This window comes from Phaenicophaeus curvirostris, chromosome 1 (genome assembly GCF_032191515.1).
Source record: "Phaenicophaeus curvirostris isolate KB17595 chromosome 1, BPBGC_Pcur_1.0, whole genome shotgun sequence".
Classification (NCBI taxonomy): domain Eukaryota; kingdom Metazoa; phylum Chordata; class Aves; order Cuculiformes; family Cuculidae; genus Phaenicophaeus; species Phaenicophaeus curvirostris.
Window position 1 is genome coordinate 162,897,137 of NC_091392.1, and position 24,496 is coordinate 162,921,632.

General features: G+C 44.0%; 1 protein-coding gene across 2 annotated transcripts in view; it reads left to right on the plus strand.

The window, feature by feature from the left end:
- Nucleotides 1-7,137: 7,137 nt before the first annotated feature.
- ME3 (malic enzyme 3) overlaps nucleotides 7,138-24,496 on the plus strand; it is a 123,732-nt gene continuing 106,373 nt past the window's right edge. For both annotated transcript variants that reach the window (XM_069879842.1, XM_069879850.1), the window contains exon 1: nucleotides 7,138-7,349. In XM_069879842.1, coding sequence (XP_069735943.1) covers nucleotides 7,170-7,349 — 180 coding nt within the window. In that variant the 5' untranslated portion in view covers nucleotides 7,138-7,169. The remainder of the gene's footprint in view (nucleotides 7,350-24,496) is intronic.

Sequence of the window (24,496 nt, forward strand, 5' to 3'; positions counted from 1 at the left end):
ACACACACGCTTTTTAAACAACAGAGAGATTGAGAGCTCCGCGCCAGGCACAAAAGTGTGCCAGTGGCTGACTACATCTGTACCTATGCAACAGTGGAGCTGACCTTTGAAGCTACTTCTCACTTTCAGTTATTTATTTTCCTTATCAGTCCCATATCTCATCTGTATATCTCTGAAGGGGGCTGCCATGGGTAACCAGACTCCCAGCAAAGTTTAGAGGGCTGCTGCCCTCTGAGAAATGGTTGTGGCTTTGAAATGTCATACCGGCATTTTCCCCTGGCCAAAAAGTGTAAAGAAAACACACTTTCAGATATAAAACTAATGAAATGGTTTTACTAGGAGGCCATATTCACGGTTTCACTTGATAGTTACTGATTGTTAATCACAGAGCTAATACGTTATAATTATACAGAGGCCAGCTGAGTTAAAGTGGCTTTCATAGAGTCGTGGAATCATGGAACAGTTTGGGTTGGAAGAGACCTTAAAGATCATCCAGTTTCAAGTCCCCTGCCATGGGAACGCACAACTCCCACTGGATCAGGTTGCTCAAAGCCTCTTCCAGTCTGACCCTGAACACCTCCAGGGATGGGCATACACAGCTTCTCTGGGCAACCTGTGCCAGCGCTCACCAATTTCACGGTTTAAGAATTTCTTCCTAATATCTAATCTAAATCTCTCCTCTTTCCACTTAAAACTGTTCCCCCTTGTCTTGTCCTTGCACTTCCTGATAAAGCCCCTCCCTAGCTTTCCTGTGGGCCCCATTTAAGTCCTGAAAGGCTGGTATAAGGTCTCCCTGGAGCTTTCTCTTCTCCAGACTGAACAACCCCAGGGAACAATCCCAGAACAGGGACAGGAAAGAATAGGACAGGGATAGGGCAGAAATCATAGGATTTCTAAAAGGTCCTGGTACCATACCAGCACCAGTTTCTCTAAGAGCTTGACAAATCTTCAACAGATGAATTCTTCCAGTCCTTGCCCTTCCTACAGTTCATATTGGCGATCTGCCTGCTGCGGAAGATATCCCTTGGGATGGGGTGGGGGGGTATAAAGGCTAATACATCAATATAGGACTTGGAAAATGCTACACCTAACATGAAAAAGTGTTGTCTTCTAGGAATGATGTTCAAAGAAGGAAGGGATAACAACTGCCTGGTTGTAGAATTATAGAACCATTCAATCATAGAATGCCCTGAATTGGAAAGGGACCCATAAGGATCATTGAGTCCAACTCCTATCTCTGTAGAGAGAAGGGTGAAGAAATGCTTTGCATGCAGGCACACAGGTTTCTTCATGTTATTTTCTCTTTTTGAGTTATCCAGATTTATTTGACTCTGCAAGTACTTTCATAATATGCAACCTTGTATTATTTTCTCATTTTGTACTATGCAAAAATATCTGTTTTTAAAATACACCTTTTCACACACATAAGGAAAATATTTGTAAATCACACTGGCAAAGGAACTAATGAATTCAACACTTATGAAGTATAAATTACCATCTGTCATTAAAAGCTTCTCACACTACTTTTTCCTTACATCGCATAGACTTGTACTGCCCCAGAATCTTCAGGAATGACCTAAAGGAATTAGAGTCACAGAATCATGGAATGGTTTAGGTCGGAAGGGACCCATCCAGTCCAACCTCCTGCCATGGGCAGGGATATCTTCAACCAGACCAGGTTGTTCAGAACCTCATCCAACCTGGCCTTGGATGTTTCCAGGGATGGGGCACCTCCCTCGTTCCTGTACAAACTGTGCCAGTGGTTCATCATCCTCAACATAAAATGTTTCTTCGTTATATCTAGTCTGAAACTATTGAACTGATAAAGTCAAGTGCTAATTGCAATTTTGCACAATCAAAAAAGATTGTTCAGAAACACATTAATGGTTATTTTTGTGGCAGCGAGTCATTATGAAAACCGCCTTTGACCAAACTCTGGAATGATGATAAATATTTTATTGCTTTATAGCCGCAAGGGCCTTTTAAAAGAAATGTTGGTTATGACTTGTTAAACTTGCTGAGTATGTGTTCCCCTGTCATGACAAATGTGGGACATTAAGAAGCAGGTTAACCCAGCCATCTGCATGCTTACCCGTGTCATGCTGAAGGTGATACAGAACACTGCTGTGTGCTTTCCCCTGTAATTAATCCACCTCAAACTGCCTTCACAGCAGTAGTGGGTGAAGATGTGCACTGGGTGGTCAGCTGACACAGTAATTTTACCCCTTAGTAGCTTGTTTACCAGCTCTTTTTCATGTGTCTGAGACTTTGATCACCTCCTTCACTTCTTTTGTATCACAAGGCATTACCAGGACATTTTATTTTTTTGGTTTTGTGAGCTGTGAAGTCTAACTTAGCATAATTTTAATGAATCCATATTGCTGAATGGATCTTTTAATTGCATAAAATTTCCTAGCAAAAATAATTGTCCAAGTCAGACTTGGGGCACATCACTATTTGGAAGGTCAGTTGTGCTCCATTAAAATAACAAGCTGACTTCTAAGGAAAAAGGTTACCCACCTCCTTTTTGTCTTCAAAACTTTCTGTTTAGACACCTATGATTTACTTGAAAATGGTATTGTCATGCTCAATGTAAAAATGTACTCCTGCACTGTACATAAAATTATTTTTTTTTAAATATAAAGCCATTTCTAAAAAATGTCCAAAATATAAAGGTGGGCTGTAGCAGCATTGCAGTCTGACTGAAGCCAGCTGTAAAACCTTTAATATCTTCCATGGGAGGAAGCTCAAAGCCATTGCCTATGAAAAAAATTAAGTTTCAAAATAAATTAAAATTATATGCTTGTGTTTCATTCTAAACTGCATTTGTTTAGTAGAAATTCAGACACTATTTTGCCCACTTCTCTTCAAGAACTCGGACACTGAGGATCCAGCCCATGTGCTACAGGGTTAATGTGCAGCTAACACATCAGTGGTGAGACAGCAGGAAAACAACAAAGCCAACATTTATATAAGAGAGGACAGGAGAATTTATGGACTGAAGTGCGTTTATCTCTATGCTCATTTTTCATTGTAAGAAGTGTAAGTATGAATCCCCATCGTTATCACTTAAAACCAGCCAAGGCCAGGAAAGAGGTCCAAATGCCTGATTAAGGCCTTAATTGCACAACTGCAGATGGGTTTTCTCTGGATCACAGTGAAGTCTCTCACTGCTGAACAATAACATTATGAGTGCATATGTCAGGGAAGTAAACTGTAGCACAGGGAGTCTAGTGATAGATGACAAAGTAAGCAAGGGACTGACAGCCAGGACCTATGGATCCTCTTCCCAGCTCCATCATCTCATATGACCACAAATGAGAACCCTCTGCATGTCCCTCCATCTGTAATGTGAATGTGAAAATACGGAGTTAGCACAGTGACATTAACCAAAAAAAAAAAAAAAACAAAGACTTTGAACTTGGTTGCAGCAATAAAGATTTTTAAGACTAGAAAGGATCCCTACCCCATTGCAAGGATCTGCTGTTTTATGGCAGCATGCAATCATCTGTGGTATTTTGTCCATAACCTTAGGTCTTGTATTTGTTAGAGGTGAACAGAAGGGCTCTGGGACTGCTGTGCCTGGTGCAGGCCTTTGTTAATTCTTGTGGATTAAACGTCAAGTATATAATTGCTTGCAGTTGTGAAAGGCTGGCGTGATGATCCCTGTGGTGCCTTCAAATCCCACAGTCTGACCTAGTCTGACACCCTGTATGTAATATAAACTGAGTCCATACCTTCTAACTGAGCTAAAGCATACCTTTATCTATAACATATGTATTTTACAACATGTATATTACTCCATAGATATTATCTCTCCATATATGTATGCATATATATATATATATATATATCTCAACACAACCAGGAAGAACAGACTAAATGCTACAGCAGATGAAACTGCTGTAGCACATTCTACATGGGAGCTTAGCACAGCTATCTGTGATCCTGCTGGCTCCAGCCTCTTCTAGACCACTTAACAGTTTTTCTGGCCACTGTTTGTTGTACAGAGGGGTCTCAATCAAAATTCACACCCCACGTTCTGTTCAGTTTGTTTGTCAAGATGAACTTAAATTAAGAGTTTGCATGTACAGAGAGCATATGGTCTCTGCACAATCCAGTAAACCAGGAGACACACAGCTGTACAATGCCAAGAATTCTCAAGGTATGTGGTTTGAAACCACCATCAATGTAAGATTATAACTTCAGCCTAATTCATTTCCTGGGAGGAAAGATATTATCATAGAAGAATAGTCACTATAAGGCTCTTCTTTAGGCATCAAAGATTTATTCCCTAGTAAATTTTAAAGAATATTTCATTGGCATTCTCTTCAATGCCAGACTGCTAAATGTGAGGCCACAGCACAAAGAGGTTTCTTAAATTACTGGAGGAACAAATTAGCTCTTACAAATCACTTTGAAACTCCAATTGAGTTTTGTAGCAACCCCAAAATCCCCAAGTGTATCTAGAATCCCGTTCCAAAAACTATTCCTCCTGTTGCTGAAAAATAGCTTAAATAAAACCTTAAGAGCTTGATGCAAATTATGTATGCATTTCATTGCTCTTATGGCTTTTTTTAACAGTCTTTCTATTTTTTTAATTAAGAATTTAATTGATCAATCAAATTTGTATTCAAGAGAGGCTTGCATATTAGACAAAGTGCGTTCATGTGCATCTGACAGCAAGCACTCTGCATCTTGGAGATAAGGAATCTGATTGAGATTCAAGCCTTGTTTTGCAGTGACAGGTAAATTTTAGAAATGCAGCATCTGTAATTTGATTCTCACCGAGCTACAAAAAGTCAGTTTGATCGGTATGGTCAGCCCATAGAATCATAGAATCGATAGGCTGGAAAAGACCTTAGAGATCATCAATTCTGCTCGTACTTGTCTACTACAAAATCATATATCAAAGCACCTCATCTGATCGCTTTTTAAACTCCTCCAGGGATGGTGACTCAACCACCTCCCTGGGTAGCCTGTTCCAGTGCTTGCTAAACCATTCTGTGAAGAAGTTTTTTCTAATGTCCAATCTAAACTTCTGCTGACACAGCTTGGCGCCATTCCCTTTTGTCCTATCACTTGGGGGAAGAGACCAACACCCACCTCTCTACAACCTCCTTTCAGGTAGTTGTAAGGAGCGATAAGTTCTCCCCTCAGCCTCCTCTTCTCCAGGCCAAACAACCCCAGCTCCCTCAGCGGTTCCTTGTAAGACTTGTTCTCCAGCTCCTTTACCAGTTTCGTCCTTCTTCTCTGGACATGCTCCAGGACCTCAATGTCTTTCTTGTAGTGAGGGGCCCAAAACTGAACACAGTATTCGAGGTACAACCTCACCAGTGCCAAGTACAGGGGGAGAATCACTTCCCTGATCCTGCTGGTCACGCCGTTTCTGATACAAGCCAAGATGCCATTGGCCATCTTGGCCACCTGGGCACACTGCTGGCTCATCTTCAGTTGGCTGTCAAACAACACCCCCAGGTCTTTCTCTGCCAGGCAGCTTTTCAGCCACTCGTCCCCAAGCCTTTAGCACCACACGGGGTTTTTGTGTCCCAAGTGCAGGACTCTGCACTTGGCCTTGTTAAACCTCATCCCATTGGCCTCAGCCCATCAGTCCAGCCTGTTCAGATCCCTCTGTAGAGCCTCCCGACCCTCCAACAGATTGACATTTTTTCCCAGTTTAGTGTCATCCGCAAACTTGCTAAGAGTGCATTTGATCCCCTCATCCAGGTCATTGATAAAGATATTGAACAGGACTGGACCTGGCACTGGGCCCTGGGGAACCCCACTTGTGACCGGCCTCACACTGGATTTAATTCCATTTACCACCACTCTTTGGGACCAGCCATCCAGCCAAGAGAGGGTTTGCCTGTCCAGGCCAGTGGCAAGTAGGATCCTGTGAGAAACTGTGTCAAAGGCTTTACTAAAGTCCAGGTAAACTACTTCCACAGCCTTTTCCTGATCCATCAAGCGGGTCACCTTGTCACAGAAGCTGATCAGGTTAGTTTGGCAGTATCTGTCTTTCATAAACCCATGCTGAGTGGACCTGATCACCCCATTGTCCTGTATGTGCTGTGAGATGGCACCCAAGACGATCTGTTCCATGACCTTCCCTGGCACTGAGGTCAGATTGACAGGCCAGTAGTTTCCTGGATTCTCTCTCCGGCCCTTCTTGTAAATGGGTGTAACATCTGATGATGTAATTGAGGGCTGCTGGGCAGAAAAGGACTTGGGGGTGCTGGCTGATGAGAAGCTCGACATGAGCTGGCAATGTGTGCTTGCAACCCGGAAGGCCAACTGTATCCTGGGCTGCATCAAAAGAAGCGTGGCCAGCAGGTTGAGGGAGGTGATTCTGCCCATCTATTCCTCACTTGTGAAACCTCATCTGGAGTCCTGTGTCCATTTCTGGAGTCCTTAACATAAGAAGGATATTGAGCTTTTGGAACGAGTCCAGAGAAGGCCTACAAGGATGATCCAAGGACTGGAGCACCTCCCATATGAGTACAGGCTGAGAGAGCTGGGGTTGTTCAGCCTGGAGAAGAGAAGGCTCCGATGAGATCTTATAGCAACCTTCCAGTACCTGAAGAGGCTACAGGAAAGCTGGGGAGGGACTGCTTACAAAGGCTTGTGGTGATAGGAGGAGGGGGGAATGGGTATAAACTGGTGAGGGGCAGATTTAGACTAGACATTAGGAAGAATTTCTTCACGATAAGAGCGGTGAGGCACTGGCACAGGTTGCCCAGGGAAGCTGTGGATTCCCCATCCCTGGAGGTGTTCAAGGCCAGGTTGGATGGGGCTTTGAGCACCTTGATCTAGCGGGATGTCCCGGCCCATGGCAGGGGGGTTGGAACTGGTTGGTCTTCAAGGTCCCTTTCCACCTAAACTGTTCTGTGTCTCTGTGGCTCTGTGATTCTGTGACCTGCAGCCCCCTGTCCCCAGCACAGACGCTCCCGCCCCCACCACCTCCGACCCCTCCGGTGCCGCTGTGCCCGGCGGAGGCGGAGCCCCCGGGGCTGCCATCCCCTCCCCTCTGCCTTTAACAGGTAACGGAGGAGGCGCGGCCGCCCCGGCAGCTGCTTTCCCGGCTGCCTTTGGCTGCGCGGCCGCCGCGCGGAGCCCCGGAGCGGCGCCCCCCCCGCCGCCTCCCCCCGCCCGCGGGCGTCAACGCCGCGATGGTGCCGGGGAGCGGCCGCCTCCTGCGGCTAGTGGGGGCCGGGGGGAGGCGGCTTCTCCTCCTCAAACACCCCCAGAGGCGCGTCTGCCAGGCTGGGGGGAGCCCGCCACCCCAGGGCAGAGCCCTGGCTGCCAAAAAGAGGGGCTACGACATCACCAGGAACCCGCACCTCAACAAGGTCGGTGCTGGCGGGGGCGGGGGGGAAGGGGCTCGGCGTGGATCGGGGCTGCTGGGGCTCGGGAGCTGCCTGAAACCCACCTCTCCCTCCCTTCCCCGCGTCGTTTACGCCTTCCTGTTCGAACCGGCATCTCCGCCTCGTCCCGAAGCCTCCTTGCGTTGTGTATCCATAGCAACCTGCATCCCGGCACCCCGGCGGGTGCGCTGCCCAGGGGAGCGAGCATCCAACCTCCGCACAGAGAGCTGGGGAGCGGCTCCTTATCAGGGGTGCACAGAATCATAGAATCGCCAGGTTGGAAAAGACCCACCGGATCATCGAGTCCAACCATTCCTATCAAACACTAAACCATGCCCCTCAGCACCTCATCCACCCGTCCCTTAAACACCTCCAGGGAAGGTGACTCAACCACGTCCCTGGGCAGCCTGTTCCAGTGCCCAATGACCCTTTCCGTGAAAAAATTTTTTCCTAATGTCCAGCCTAAACCTCCCCTGGCAGAGCTTGAGGCCATTGCCTCTTGTCCTGTCCCCTGTCACTTGGGAGAAGAGGCCAGCTCCCTCCTCTCCACAACCTCCTTTCAGGTAGTTGTAGAGAGCAATGAGGTCTCCCCTCAGCCTCCTCTTCTCCAGGCTAAACAACCCCAGTGCAGGGGTAGGATGAGGGAGAATGGCCTGAAGCTGAAAGAGGGGAGGTTTATGTGAGATGTTAGGAAGAAATTTGTTACTGCGAGAGCATGGAGGCGCTGGCACAGGTTGCCCGGTGAATTCATGGATGCCCCATCCCGGGAGGCGTTCAAGGCCAGGCTGGATTAGGCTTTGAGCAACCTGATCCAGTGGAAGGTGTCCCTGGCCATGGCAGAGGGTTTGGAACTTTAAGGTCCCTTCCAACCCAAACCATTCAATGATTCTATGATTTATGAACAACGAAAAAAAAACCCAAAACAAAAACCCCAAAACCAAAGCAAAAGCTTTAGGAGAAGAGTTTAACAATGTCCATATGGTGCATTGTGTGAGACCCCATGCTACTTTTCTATCCCTTTCTGGTGTTGGAAAGGGAGAATAAAATCTGAACGTAAATTTTGGAGTCACTTATGTCCAATTCATAGAGTCATTTAAGTTGGAAAAGACCTCTAAGATCATCAAGAACGTTAGATTTCAGCTTCTTCCATGACAGAGCATTGGACTCGATGATCTTTAAGGTCCCCTCCAACCCAGATGATTTTATAGTACTGTTCTTGTATTAATATTGCTAAAAATAACTACATATATGTTAATTACCTTAAAAATACATAGATAGTAAACATAATATTGATCGTTAATGGGGCTGTGACTACACACCATCTGCTTGTTGTGTAGTTATCTAGTCTGTGAGCCTCCTGTGTCATCTTTTGGACTGGGGACTTTTTGGATGACAGCTTATACTTAATATAGCATGTGATGCGCTGGGCGTGCATCTGCTGGTACCTTCTTAGGTGTTCAAAAAGCATTTAGCCATGGCACTTTGGGACATGGTTTAGTAGGCACCGTGACGTTGGGTCAGCAGTTGGACTCGATGATCTTAAAGGTCTTTTCCAACCTTAATTCAGCATCCATAGAAGTGCACCCCTATGGACCAAGGCATGCAATGACACAAAATGTTACTGAACACATAACAACCCTGTAGGCAATCTGGTTTGAGTCATTATACAGTGAATGGAAGAGTGAAGAGGAGTTCCCAGATATCTCATAAGCAACATTAATTCAGCTCTAAGTGGTTTTGGTGGTTTTTAATTCAGCATCTGACTTGTTCTCTTGGGTGTTGGATGATAGTTATGAAGAGTAGCATAGCTAATGATTCTAGCAGTCTTACTTAAAATCAATTCAATTTGGAAAATTAATAGTTTTAACTTTGTTGGGTGTTATGTAATAATAACACACACATGGTTGAATCTATTGCTTGTTTTAAATTGATCTGACTACCACAGAAGTAGATTTTTTAATGTCCCATTTGATGTTTTTCAGAAATGAGCTTTTTCTGAACTATTTTCTTCCCTTTCAGCAAAATAAAGTATTTCTTTTTAAGTCTAAATGGGATTTTAGCCCATGTAGAGAGAAGGGAAGAAATCTGCCTCTGTTAGAGGCAAAATGTATTATTGTGTGCCATGCTTACTAAGAAATCTCCCAGCTGGATGTTTACAGTTCATGTTGTTCCATTCCTCTGTCAGTACAGACTTCACATCTACAGAATATCCAGGGGAGGAGAGAAGTGGCTGATATATTTGGTAAGAGAGAAGGACTGCCTATTTATACACTGAGGTAATTAGTAACTGGTCATTAGTAAATGCTCAGGCCGTCTTTCCAGACTGTTCTAAATAAGCCTCTATTTCTCTGTCACTCATAACATTGCTTATAACATGTTGAACATAAAGTGTTCATTGTAGTATCTAAGGAATTAGCTGTGTTCCGCTGAAATGGGATATTTCAGTTTGTATCTTGTAGCCTATCACAGAACCATAAAGTGGTTTGGTTTGGAAGGGACCTTAAAGATCATCCAGTTCCAACCCCCTGCCATGGGTAGGGACATCTTCCACTGGATCTGGGTGCTCAAAACCCCATCCAGCCTAGCCTTGAAAACCTCCAGGGATGGGACATCCAGGACGTTTCCACCATCCAGTGTCTTCCCACTCTAACAGTAAAAAATTTCTTCCTAATATCTCATCTAAATCTTCCCTCTTTCAGCTTAAAACCATTTCCCCTTGCATTATCCCTGCACTCCCTGATAAGGAACCCCTTCCCAGCTTTCCTGTAGGCCCCCTGGAAGGCTTCTATAAGGTCTCCCCAAAGCCTTCTCTTCTCGAGGCTGAATAAGCCCAGCTCTCTCAGTGGTTCACGGCCCTTTTCTCTGCAATGCTGTAGTGGTGTATCTCAAAATTAGGGCTGTTGATCTGTTTTCAATTGTTGTACTCTCATTATAAATCAATTCCCATTTACCACTTTGGCAGGTAGATGTGGGCACAGGGTCATTGCTATTTTCCTACAGTGAATCTTAGTTTTGTCTAAGCTTTCAGCTGATTGAAGGCTGCTCTGCGTCCTTACATCTCTCCAAGAACCTCTGGAAAATTTTTCTAAAGTGAGGGTTTGGGCAGCAAATGTTGTGCACTTTATTCAAAGCCCTGGGTGGTTTATAACTTTGGGGTGAAGTTTAAAGGGCTGGTCTAAAGCTAGGAAACGTGCTATTTTATCCAGCGAAAACTGTGTCCCTCCAGCAGAATTACAGACATACTGACATTCTGAGGTTGTTGATCCAAGTCTTTGCTTGCTTACTATGACAAAGCTGCCTTGTAGAAGCTCTTCAGACTTAAAAGTCACTGCTGCCAGGTCCTCTGTAATACCCTAAATATCATAGAATCATGGAATCAGTAAGGTTGGAAAAGACCTCTAAGCTCATCCAGTCCAACTGTCAGGCCAACACCACAGTGCCCACTAAACCATGTCCTGAAGCGCCACAGCCCCATGTTTTTTTAACACCTCCAGGGATGGGGACTCCACCATTTCCCTGGGCAGCCTCTTTCACTCCTTCACCACTCTTTCAGTAAAGAAATTGTTCCCAATATTCAATCTAAACCTCTCCTGGCACAACTCAAGGCCAGTTCCTCTTGTCCTGCCCCTTGTTACTTGGGAGAAGAGATCAACACTACCTTGCTACAATCTCCTTTCAGGGAGCTGTAGGGGGAGATATGGCTTACCCTCAGCACCCTTTTCTCCAGATTAAACAGCCCCTGTTCCCTTAGTCACTCCCTACAACCTCTGTCATCCAGACCCTTCCCCAGTTCCGCTGCCTTTCTCTGGATGCACTTCAGCTCCTCAATGTCTTTCTTTGAGTAAGGGGTCCAAAAGTGATTCCAGGTGCGGCCTCTCTAGAGCCAAGTCCAGGGGGACGATCCCTTCCCTACTCCTGCTAGCCACACCATGGCTGATCTAATCCAGGATGCTGTTAGCCTTCCTGGGCATGCTGCTGGATCATGTTCAGCTGTCTGTCCACCAGTAACCCCAGGTCCTTTTCCACCAGGTAGTTTTCCAGCCACTCTTCCCCAAGCGTGGATGGTTGCTTGGGGCTGTTGTTGCCCAGGTGCAGGACCCAGCATTTGGCCCTGTTAAACCTCATACATATTACCTGGACCCATTGAACCAGCCTGTCCAGATCCCTCTGCAAAGACTTCTTGTCCTCTAGCAGATCAACATTCCTGTCCAGCTTGGAATGTACTGGTGTATACATCATTCAAATGCAGAAACTTTATTTGTCCTTCAGCTTTGTGGGGAATAGAATTTAGCAAACTTAGGGTTCTTTGAACATAGTGTCAGTAATTTGTCACTGGAACTGAGAAAAGATGATGCAATCTTGCACATGTCTGTGTTCTGCAACTATGGTAAGACAGGCCTGAAATTGGCTGGATTTGTGTTATGATTGCATCTAAACAAAATTAATAACGAGCACAAGAGCAGCACATCTGAAATAGCAGTTGGTAAGATCAAATCAAGGCTGGATTCTGTTTCAAAATTAGTAAATCTCCTTTCTAAATTTGCAAGGTTTTATTTTTATAGGTGGCTGGCTTTAGGTCTGTTTAAGCATACAGCTACCAAGGTAGGCACAGGGCTTTACGTGGCCATGGGACACCTTGCATTTGTTAACTTATAATCTCTTCATGGTTTGCAGAGTAGGAGTATGAGGTAGACAAAGTTTGGAAGTTCCCCTCTTATTTTTTCAGGAGCCCAGAGCTGTTTGAGGGGGTTTTAGGGAACATGCTGATTTAGGAAAAAAACAGGTTAAAAACTCCAATGAGGGTATCTAAATATGCTAAAGCCACAGCTGGCTTAGAAAGTGCCCAATGTGGAAATGAGGAAAGCATGGGAGTGTGCAGAGGTAGAGTATCCTATTTACTGCTGTTATTGACTGTTCTTAAGGTTTGTGGCTGCTGCTGGAGACAAGAAGCTCGCACAGGTGAACTGACTTGACAGTGCTGTCCTGTTTCAGGGATGTCAAAGCAGATACTTTCATGGCCAAACCAGGCAGCGTGTTGGCCAGTTGTGGCCCAAACGAAACAATAGCTATGCGACTGCTAGAAAATCGTGCTGCAGCTCTTCTAGGGTTGAAATGCGAGTGAGCCAGAACACGGTGAGATAGGATGAGCCTTCCTGGTGCTCAGGCACTAGAACAGCTTGCCCAAGGAAGTTGTAGATGCCCCATCCCCGGAGCTGTTCAAGGCCAGGCTGGATGGGGATTTGTGCACCCTGATCCAGTGGAAGATGGCCCTGCCAATGGCAGGGGGTTGGAACTGGATGATCTTTAAGGTGTCTTCCAACCCAAACTATTCCATGATTCCATGTTTTTACTTGTGCTTTATTTCACCAGTCAAGCCTAGGTGAATCATTATTAACACAGTGGAACCATACTTTGAGGAGAGTATCCATGGTCCAGTGTTTCAGGAAATGTGCTGTTCTAGGAATACGATGGCTTACTTCAATTTGTTTTCACCCTCATCCTGGATTGTGGAGTTCCATTTTTCTGTGCTTAGTGTTAATGTCACACATTTCTTGAATTTTTAATCCAATGTGTCTTCTGGCGATGGCATTTCGTAATGTTTTGGTACCAAAAAACTTGCTGCTATGGCATGGTCAACAACCTAAATCTGTTTGTGTTTCTGGTATTGGCAGCAGCCTGCAGAAGTGCTTTTGCTTCCCGGTCTGAATTCCAATCCCCCTCCTTTATCATAGCCAAAACAGGAGGCTACCCGCCTTCCCTTCCCTCCACATAACTTCTTGCCAACGCTGTCATTCTCTGCTTTGGGACAGCATTGCTTTGGGAGTAGAGCTTGTGTGGAAAAGCTGGGAAGTACAGAGGAAGTCTCTTGCTATCAAGGTGAGAGGGGTGCTGATGCAGACCCTGCTTCTGGCTGTATTTACAATCCTACTACGCATTGGTCCTTTTCCTTTTAGCCCTTGTAAATGCATTGAGAGGTCTTGGAAGGACTGGTTGGGCAGCTTTTATAAGTTTATGCTTGCAGTTGCTGGATATTAATAAAAATAAATTGTATTTGGACCAAACACTTATTTCTGTTTTCCAAGAAGTTTATGTTATAGAAATACTTTAAAAATTTCAACTTTTAAGTTGTGGAAATTCATCAGTTTGGTGGCTGCTTATGCTGCTTTGGTTTTTTCATGCCCTTTCTGTTCGGGAAGCCTTAATCCTTACACCAGGCATGTTTTGGCAGAGCAGAGCCAAGACTGAAATTCTTGTTTCATATGGTCGACCAAGATTTTTAGCATTCAAATAAAAATTGCACTTAAGTAACACAAACTGTGTGATAAATGGTATGAAAATTTGTATCAGTGCAGTTAGAATTGGTCTAAGGCTGAATGTTACAGCTTATTCAGCATTCCTTTTCACTGCATCAAGCGTGGCAAGCAACTGGTTGGTGACTTTGGAAGCACCATGGATGTTGGTGGGAAAAATGAGCATATTATACACAGGGCTGATGCTGTAAACAAACTTCACTCACATCAGCAGCCTTCAAGCCTTGCCTCATGGAAGCAGCATGTCATATAGTGACACATAGAAACTATGTGCTGCTGTGTGTTGAAATAAGTCACTGCTGCTCATCAGAATTAGTGATTGAACTGAAGGCAGTGCTGATTCACAGGGTGGAAGGAAGAGCACTATTGCATGGTTTGGATATGGTTTCCATTGGATTTGCCTCATGGTACGGTACCAGTTGGATTTGGGAACTTTGTAGTGCTGTGTGGTAGAGTTTGACCTCTGAAGTTTTGGTTTTGAGGTGTCATAGATCTAGCACTCACTGAACAAAACTGCACCTAAAGCAAATTCCGTTTGACTTGATTTTGGATAAAGAGTATGTAGATTGAATTCCTCTTCAGTGTCTGTAGCAGCCACCTCCAGACGTACACTCTGGCTGCTGTTCCTGGCATTCATTCAGAGCCGAGAAAGGGAAGGTGGGTGTTTAACACAACTGCGCTCTACTGGCACCCCTGCTGAAGAAAGAAGCTGCGGTTGTTTATAATACCTGAAAAGAGGTGTTGCAGCCAGGTGGTGTTGGTCTCTTCTCCTGAGTAACAAGTAATAGGATGAGAGAAAATGCCCTCAAGTTGTGCCAGGTTAAGATTAGATTCGATATTAGGAAAAAATTTCTTTACTGAAAGAGTGGTGAAGCACTGAAAGTGGTGGAGCCCCCATCCCTGGAAATGTTCAAAAAATACGTAGCTGTGGCACTTTAGGACATGATTTAGTAGGCATGGTGGGGTTGGTCTGATGGTTGGACTGGATTATTTTAGTGATCTTTTCCAACCTTAATGATTCTGATTCTATACCTCTGTGGGCTGTGGGATACTTTTCTTTCCCTGACTTGCTGTAAGCGATGCCAGTTTGCCTTCCTGCCCCCCAACTTGCCTGGCTGATGGGAGGTACCACACAAACATCTGCCTTTGACCTGTGGCGTCCATGTTTCACTCACTTTCCATGTCTGAGCGTCCCACTACCGGCACATGTCCCTCTGTGGCAGCACGTAGGCATTCCTAGCACCAAACCTCTGGGAGAGTTGGGCTCCAGAGTTTGATATTGGAGCTGCCGATGCATGTGCCTGCTGTAGCCAAGAGCTGGATGCTGCCCTGCACAGAAGACTTTCCTGTTCCTATCTCTGATTAAATGCTATGCAGGAGTACAGAGTGTTCTCTTTTCTTGATTTTTTTAAATTACAGATCTTTTTTTAGTTACCCTTGGGGTCCTGGATCCAGAAATATTACACTGTCAAAAATTACTTAAAGGGGCCTACAGGAAAGCTGAGGAGAGGCTCTTTGTCAGTGATTGCAAGGACAGGATGAGGGAGAACAGTTTTCAGATGAAAGAGGGAAAATTTAGGTTTACTATGAGTGGGATGAGGCAGAGAGAAGTCGTGGATGCCCCATCCCTGGAGGTGTTCAAGGCCAGGTTGCATAAGGCTTTGAGCAACCTGATCCAGTGGAAGGTGTCCTTGCCCACTGCAAGGAGTTTGAAACTGGATGATCTTTAAGGTCCCTTCCAACCCAGACCATTCTACGATTCTATATGTTTTACTAGGCTGACTGATTGAGATGGGAGGAAGAAGTAAAACCTGGGGTTTTCATGTTTACATCCCTTCTAGCAACTCATTTTTTTAACTAGATCAGTTCGTCCAATTAAAAAAAAAAGCCCAAAACAACAACAACAAAAAAAAAACCCTCATCCTTCCCCACCCGAAAGCTCTGACTGTGAGATGTTTCCTACTGCACAGGGAATTCAATGGCTTCGTGTTGCTATTTGTGTCTGTAGCTTCTTGGTGGGATAAAACAACTGCTCCTGTACATGTGATTGCAGTTATTGGAGGGACAAGATAAGGCCCTTCTCTCCCCTAATACTGTATGGAGTTTTCTAACTCTATCTGTAAAATGAGCCAAATAAGAAAAAAATTACGTGCTGAAGTGCTAGGTCTGAGTAGTGTGGAAAAAAACAAATACAATCTGAAAATGTATTATGTCTTCTATTTATTCAGGTGTTTTGTCAAACTCTCTTTTAAGCCCAACACCACTGGGCCTACTAAACCATGTCCCAAAGTGTCACAGCCACACAGTTTTTGAACACCTCCAAGGATGGAGACGAGACTCCACCACTTCCCTGGGTGGCATCTTCCAGTGCTTCACCACTCTTTCCATAAAGAATTTTTTCCTAATATCCAATCTAATCCTCCCCTGGAGCAACTTGAGAGAAACTCATTTGGGCTGGTGCGATGTGCACTAAGTCTGAATTCCAACAGCCACTCCTGTAGGAAAAAGCAGAGGGCTGTACAGTGGTTGCTGGAGTGTAAACAGCTCAGCAGTTCAGGTGCTTTCTGACTAAGAGATGGAGCTTGCACAAGAGGATATGCAAGTTTTTAAAGTGATGCGGACATTGGGAAGAAAAGTTGAAAGCTCTCTCCCTTCAGTCTGTGCCAAGCAGATGGTTTGATGGGTGGAAGTAATGGGAAGTGATGATCAATGTAACCATGTGCTCCAGATAGGTGCAGCTACAGACTTCCCAAGGGTGAGGGAATGCTGATCTTAACACAGAACCACTCGCCTTCTGCAGTGTCCGCTACTTTATACTCCTTAGGGAATTTGCTTACATTGGCATCTTACAAGTTTGTCGAATAAATCACATCCAAGCACTGACTCTGTTGGTCAAAGGTAATAAAAGAATTGTTTTCCCTCTCAACTTCAGAAGATTTTCAGTACACAGACCTCTGGGACACGTTTCTTATTGCACACATGCAACAGATTCCTCTCAGGTTTGGTAAATTGCCCAGGTTATGATGTGTAGCAGTGTTTGTTAGAAGGAGACATGTGCGACATGCCTTTCCTTCTATGTGTAGCTGCCAGCAGCTTTTACTGGCTTATGTCTAGGAAAAAAAAAGCACAGAGCTCCCACTGAGCATCATGCTCTGGTTTCTAAGAGGCAGCACAGACTTAAAGCATTGGGAAGCTTTCCATTGATTCCAATGAACTTTTTTAATGCTAGGACTCAATGATCTGAAAAGTCTTTTCCAGCCTAAATAATTCTGTGAACTTTGCATCAAGCCTTTTTTGAATATAGGAACAAGCAACCTCACCGTTCAAGAAGGGAACACCTCCCATATGTGGACAGGCTGAGAGAGCTGAGCTTATTTAACCTGGAGAAGAGAAGGCTCAAGAGCCACCGTGTAGCAGCCTTCCAGTACTTAAAGGGGCCTACAGGAAAGCTGAGCTGGGGGTGGGGGGAGGGATGCTCTTTATCAGGGAGTGTAGGGATAAGACAAAGAGGAACAGTTTTAAGCTGAAAGAGGGGACATATAGATGAGATGTTAGGAAGAAATTTGTTATTGTGAGCGTGGGGAGGCATTGGGACAGGTTTCCCAGAGAAATCATGGATGTCCCATCCCTGGAGTTGTTTAAGGCCAGGTTGGATGAGGCTTTGAGTAACCTGATTGAGTGAAAGGTGTCCCAGTCTTTGTCAGGGGCTGGAACTGGATGGGATTTAAGGTCCTTTCCAACCCAAACCATTCCAGGTTTCTATGTTACGTTTATGTTTTGTAAATGATTCTGAGGTTATTTAATCCCAAATGGACGAGATTAAAGGTAATATAGCATGGAATTTTACCACATTGCTCTGTTAACAAAGACTAATTAAAATGGACAAAGAGACAAATTAAAATCACATTTGTGCTTACAGAATCTCAAAGCAAAAATGGAATTTGCCAGCGTCATCAATTTCTACTCATACGGAATCACATGAAGGCTTCAGCTGCTTCTGTACGTTTGTGTCCTGAAAGTCAAAAGTGCTCTTCAGTACTCTTTATTTTACCTTCCTCTGTCCAAGCTCATTCATCTTCCATATGGGCTTTGGAGCAGCCATCTCAGTGATGCCTTTCCAGTGCCAAAAGCTGTCCTCATGCACATGGGCAGGAAGCATCAGACTTCTTCGCAAGAGCTGCTGGAGAAAAAGCTAGGGAGATGCAGGCTGAAAATGTTGGGGTTGTGCAGTCTGGAGGAGAAGGCTGTGAGGACACCTTAGAGCAACCTTCCATTATTTCAAGGGGGCCTACAGGAAAGCTGTGAGGGGCTCTGGAGCTTTTTATCAGGGAGTGCAAGTATAGGACAAAGGGGAATGGTTTTGAGCTGAAAGAAGGGAGATACAGGTGAGATGTTAGGAAGAAATTATTTACTGTAAGGAAGGCATGGGCACAGGTTGCTCAGAGAAGTCGTGGATGTCCCATCCCTGGATGTGTTCAAGGCCAGGCTGGATGAGTCTTTGAATAACCTGATCCAGTAGAAGGTGTCTTATCCCATGGCAGGGGGTTGGAACTGCATGGTCATTGAGGTCCCTTACAACTCAAAACGTTCTAGGATTCTATATCACAGACAGCTTAAAGCTACCCTGGTGAGTTGCTGCAGTAGCTTAATAAAACTTACAAAACCACCTTTGAATTATAACCTTCCAAATGTCCATTGGTCAAGGTTACTGGGATTATGAAACCAGAATGGATGCATGACTGATGCTGGCTGAAACTGGGCCACTCTCCCTAAGGACAGGGAATTGTTTGGGATTTAACATGTTAACTGTACTCAAAGTTATAAGATAACAAACTCATTTCTTATAGAAATAGGCAGAAGTGAGGCAAAGGTGCTGGAAGGCAGTGGCAAGTCTCTCGCTGCTGCTGGAAAACAGGTTTGGTGTTGACTGCTTTTTAAAAGTTAATTGCGTTTTAAAGATAAGCCTTAATGGTTTTGGCAGTGAGAGTGCAGCTGTAACCAGATCTTGTTTTGCACAAGTGCCTTTGGGGTTCCTCTTCAAGGTCAAATGTCCGACTGACGGGCAGCTGAAATGCTTCCCTGGTAGGAACATAACTGTTATTTGATGGGGTTGCAAAATGAGTTTCCCACTGAAGCCAAATCTCAAAGCATATGGGAATCCAGCAGTTTCACTTCCTGCAAAATGGGAAACCCTGGAAGCATTTCTTAGGATTTCCTGCAGGGGAAGATGTATTATTAATCTTATTTGATTTACAGAATCATAATATTTGCAGTGCAATTTGTAACACAGAGCAGAAAGTTTTCCATTAGTATTTCCTGAGGAATGGCAAATTCAGTGAAGTGGATGCTTTTAACTTTTTACTTTATGTTACAGAATAAATGCAGCAGCTCATGAGACTGTAAATAATCCAGGTGTTGGAGCAGGGAAAAAGAGCAGTGGATGAGATTCTAGATCCACAAGGAGGCAAGGAATGGCTGAAACTGTTCTTGGGTCTCAATGCCTTTGGTTGTTGTCATCATAATTTAATCTCTGAACAGTAGTGTTATACCAAGTGTGCTTGTAGGAGGTGGAAACCTCAGTATGGTTGATTAAACAGTCATTGGATCAGTTCACTTCTGGTTTTAATTTTCCTAGTGTTACATAATTCCTCACAAAATCTGAGCTGATGGTGATGTACTCTGGTTTGGGGCCAAACTCAGATATCCTTGATGTCTTGGGAGCATGTTCCCTTTCAGGTTCATCATAATTTCATACTACGGAACCTGGTTTATGTATCTTACAGAGGCTTAAAACTTTAAGTTGTAAAATTTGCTCCACGAATTAAGAAACATCTTTGTGGTGTAGAATGCACCACTTAGGTTTAGAATCTTCAGCAGCTTGAGCCCAAAGAGGAGAGACAGGCTGCTTTTTCACACTGGAGAGGCTGTGGTCAGACACTTCATCCCTGGCTGTGGTTGCCAGATTGTGGCAAAATATATGAAGTACTGAGTTTGAACGTAAAGACATGGCAAAAACATGAAAACAATGTGAGTGGGAGAAATATTTGTGGTTTATTGTTTCTTCTTCCACATTCTGGGAGGCATTCAGCACATAGTATGACTATCAAGACATGGATCATTCAGCTTCTGCTTTTCTTTAATGAGATTCATTCAGGGATTGAAGCTCAGGCAATTGAAGTCTGAAGATGCTGGCTGCATTGCATCTAGCGCTTCTGAGCTCCACTGTTGTATCAAATAGTGATGGAGGGAAGTTTCTGAATCACTGATATACATTCAAGAGAGGATCAGGTAGACATGGGCATCGTATTGGTAAGTGTATCTCACATTTAGTTTTTGAGTGCCCATTCAAGATGGGGAAATGGACTTTGTAGAATCATAGAATAGGTTAAGGTGAAAGAGACCTCAAAGCTCATCCATTTCCAACCCTCTTGCCATGGGCAAGACCACCTTCCACTAGATCAGATTGCTCAAAGCCCCATCCAGCCTGGCCTTAAACACCTCCAGGGATGGGGCAGCCACAACTTCTCTGGGCATCCTATACCACTGCCTCCCCACCCTCACAGTAAAGAATTTCTTCTTAATATCCAGTCTAACTCTCCCATCTTTCAGCTTAAAACTGTTCCCCCTCATCTTATCCCTGCAATTCCTGATAAAGAGCCTTTCCTTTCCTGTAGGCTCCAGGACAGTTATTCTCACTTCACCAGGGAACGGAATTCAGCTTGCCCAAGGTGATATGGGATGATTTTGGCAGACCGAGTAAGCAAATGCAAGTCTCTCCAAATTGCCTTAACCACTCAGCCAGCAAACCTGTTTGCTCAGTCTTCTTATAGCATCTTTTCTCTCTGCCAGCAGTGATCTTAGCCACAGCCTGTGAGAAATATACATGGTCCATCAGCTGCTATATGCCATGCATGCCATCAAATCTACATTGTTTTATAAAATGAAAAGCATTTTGTGAAGTATTTCCCACAAGCTATGTGCAAAGGAAGCAAACACTTGTAAGCATCTGTTCTAGGAAGGCTTTTCAAATTCTGTTTACCACAGCCTTCTTATTTTTTCCATTAATATGCTTAGTTAATTACTTAAAATTTCTATTTTTATTATGTAATGGTTAAAGACTTCTAGTCACATTGTGTGTGAGTTACAGATGCCTATACCTGTAAACTTGAGGTAATGACCTTATCTACATTTTTAAAGTGATAATTCAAAGAGGGGACCAAAATAGGATAAGTATGGATCCTTAAAGTTGTTGGACCAGAGCTCTGGGTGTGCTGTGTGTCCTCTGTGGAAGGTGCTGAAGCATCTGATTGCACAGAGGCGACAACCAGTAATTTCTTAGACATCAAGAATCACAGAATCACTAGGTTGGAAAAGACCCACATGACCATTGAGTCCACCCATTCCTATCAAGCAATAAACCATGTCCCTCAGCACCTCATCCACCTGACTTTTAAATACCTCCAGGGAAGGTGACTCACACACCTCCTTGGGCAGCCTGTTCCAGCGCCCAATGACCCTTTCCATGAAAAATTTTTTTCTGATGTCCAGCCTGAACCTCCCCTGGCAGAGCTTGAGGCCATTCCCTCTTGTCCTGTCCTGCGCCACTTAGGAGAAGAGGCCAGCACCCTCCTCTCTACAACCTCCTTTCAAGTAGTTGTAGAGAGCAGTGAGGTCTCCCCTCAGCCTTCTCAAGGCTAAACAACCCCAGTTCCCTCAACTGCTCCTCATAAGACTTGTTCTCCAGCCCCTTCACCAGCTTCATTGCTCTTCTCTGGACTCGCTCCAGAGCCTCAACATCCTTCTTGTGGTGAGGGGCCCAGAACTGAACACAGGATTCGAGCAGCGGTCTCACCAGTGTCGAGTACAGAGGGAGAATAACCTCCCTGGACCTGCTGGTCACGCTGTTTCTGATACAAGCCAAGATGCCATTGGCCTTCTTGGCCACCTGGGCACACTGCTGGCTCATGTTCAGTCGGCTGTCAACCAACACCCCCAGGTCCTTCTCCTCCAGGCAGCTTTCTAACCAGACTAGAAACTTACTGTCCTGACTTCCCTCTCGTTTTATGTAATGGCACGTTCCAGCAAATGTCTAGGACTGTATCCAAACCAGATTGAATTTGACGGGAAACAACTGAGAAATGACAGACCTTTGCAGTAAAATATTCAGAGTTATGGTCTTATTGGCTTCATATTGTTTAATAAAGTGCTTTGCTGAGCTAGGGCATAGGTTTTGATTTAATATTTATCCTCTTTACTGCTGTGAGACTATGAGTGTCTTCTGGCCAAAGCCTGAGGAGTGGCTTTATATGAATACAGCTGGGTTGTAAACAAGTGGTGATGCACTTCTGCTCTGTACTTAGAGGGAAGAGAAGCAAAATTATAAAACAATGAAATGTCTGCATTATTGAGTACCAGGCAAAAGAAAATCAACTGCAAAAATGAAGTTAACTTGCAAGATGTGGTTCAGGCAGCTGTTCATGTCTCCAGTTGGCATTTGCATTATTAAATAAATGAGAAGAAAACCAAGAAATAAATAACCCGTGAAGTGACACAGTTACTTCAGATGTTAGAATTTCTGAACCTATAAATTTGCTCTCAGCTTTCACTGCTGAGGTCACAGGGAATTTTTTTCTTTGGATCACTTTCTTCCTTACATGTACAAAAGAAGGAATGGAAGAGTAGTGGATGAAAGGAAAGAAAGTCATGAAAGCATCATGACAGCCCCTTATGTTAGTGGTGGGTTTAGATCCTATATTCTTTAATGGTGGTGTAGGAGTCTGGGTTGTCCTTCCCATGCACTGTACAGTAACTGAGCAGTTTGATTAGAGTGTGATTGATTAAATGGATACATTAAGTGTGTTTGGAGCCAGAGTCTGCCTCCAAGCCATGGAGACCAAACCACTTCTCATCCCCAAACAGTTAGATGTGAAATTTGAGAGAGTTGGGGTTGTTCAGCCTGGAGAAGAGAAGGCTCCACAGAGATCTTATAGCAGGCTTACAGTACTGAAAGGGCTTACAGGAAAACTGCAGAAAGGCTCTTTATCAGGAATTGCAGGGATAGGATGAGGGGGAACAGTTTTAAGCTGAAAGAGGGGAGATTTATATTGGATATTAAGAAGAAATTCTTTACTTTGAGGGTGGGGAGGCAGTGGCACAGGTTGTCCAGAGAAGTCATGACTGCCCCATCCCTGGAGGTGTTTAAGGCCAGGCTGGATGGGGCTTTGAGCAACCCGATCCAGTGGAAGGTGGTCCTGCCCATCGCAAGGAGTTGGAGCTGGGTGGGCTTTAATGTCCCTTTCAACCCAAACCATTCCATGATTCTATGATTCTATGATTCTTTGAAATTTTGGTTCACGTTTTCTTAATGCAGAAGTACATATTTATGATAGATTTGCTCTTCTGCTTCACAATTCCTTTGCTCATAGGTTTTGGAAGTTAGGGAAAACAGGCAAAATGTAGTAGTAACAAAGAGCATAGTGAGGGTTGCCTGTAAGGTATTACAAAAGGAATAAAACCCCACAGCCATGGCAAACTTCGTCTCTCTTCTACATTCCAGGAGCCTTTCTGAACAAAAAGTCTGTGAATTTTTTGGGAAGAAAATCAAGATCAGCAGCATTGTGTAAATGTTTGGGGTTTGATCCTACAGGTCCTTAGATGCAGGAAGTGGAATCCTGTCTCCTTAGTCCATACAGAAAGACTTAAGCCCGATAACAGGTTGGGGATGATTCCATATTCTGAGATTTGGTAGGAAAATGCAGTGGCAGAAAGATTTGTGAATAATATGAATACGGATGTCCTGATTTGTGTAAAAAATATTCCAAGACAGATTTTCAGGGAGGACGAAAATAAACCCAGGGTATTTGCTTTGTGCTGAGTCTTTGCAATGCTGTTCCAACATAAACATAGTTTAGAAGTCAGTGGCTTTTGGGAAAAAAATTATTTTTTTTAATGTCTTTTAAGTTATTCAGGTAACCTCAAGCTTTGCAGAACTGCTTTATTTTGTCTGGTGAGAAAAAGACATCAAGGGAACTTTAGTGCAGGACATGGACTGATGCCAGCACAGTGGAGTAGGGAGTTACCTGACTCTACAAACTTACTCATAGTAGGAAGATTAATTTAGACTGTGCAGCTGCAGTGGCACCTCTCTGCACTTACCACAATGTTTTAGTGTGAAGTAAGATTTTGATAGATACAAAATAGTTATCTCCAACAGTACAAGACTAGAGCAACTTTAGTATAATTTGTATACTCACCGAAGTAGAACTTTACATGAAATTTGTCGAAAATACCTTTTATTTCACCAATAAGCAAGTACATGCATGTGCCTAGATGTGATTTTTGGCAGAATCTGGCCTCTTTATTCTGAATCCTAGTTCACCCCTGCTGTTCTCTGAAATGAAAACCTGGTTCTCCTGCAGGAAGAGGCATCATTCCTGCCATCTGCAAAACATCAACATCTATATCAGGCTAATATTGCTCTGACCTCTCAGAATACAATGACTTTTAAAGAATGTTCAAGGACAGATTCTTATCTTATGTTAAACACTGGACTTAAGAGACTGGATATGTCTTGTCATGTAACCAGTTTGTTAGGTGGGCTTCAGTGAATCGATGGTGCTTCTAATTCATACAGGTTCATATATTCTGATGGTGGGAAAATTATGTGTTTATCTGCTTTTAATTAGCCCATTATTTTGTGTAGTTCTGCATTTGACAGTTAAAAGTGTTTCTGTGCAGCGATAACAGCTTTCAGGTGCTGCGTTTTGAACAGTGCATTCTGGATGTATTTGCACAGGCCATTTCTTTTGAACATTTTTTATG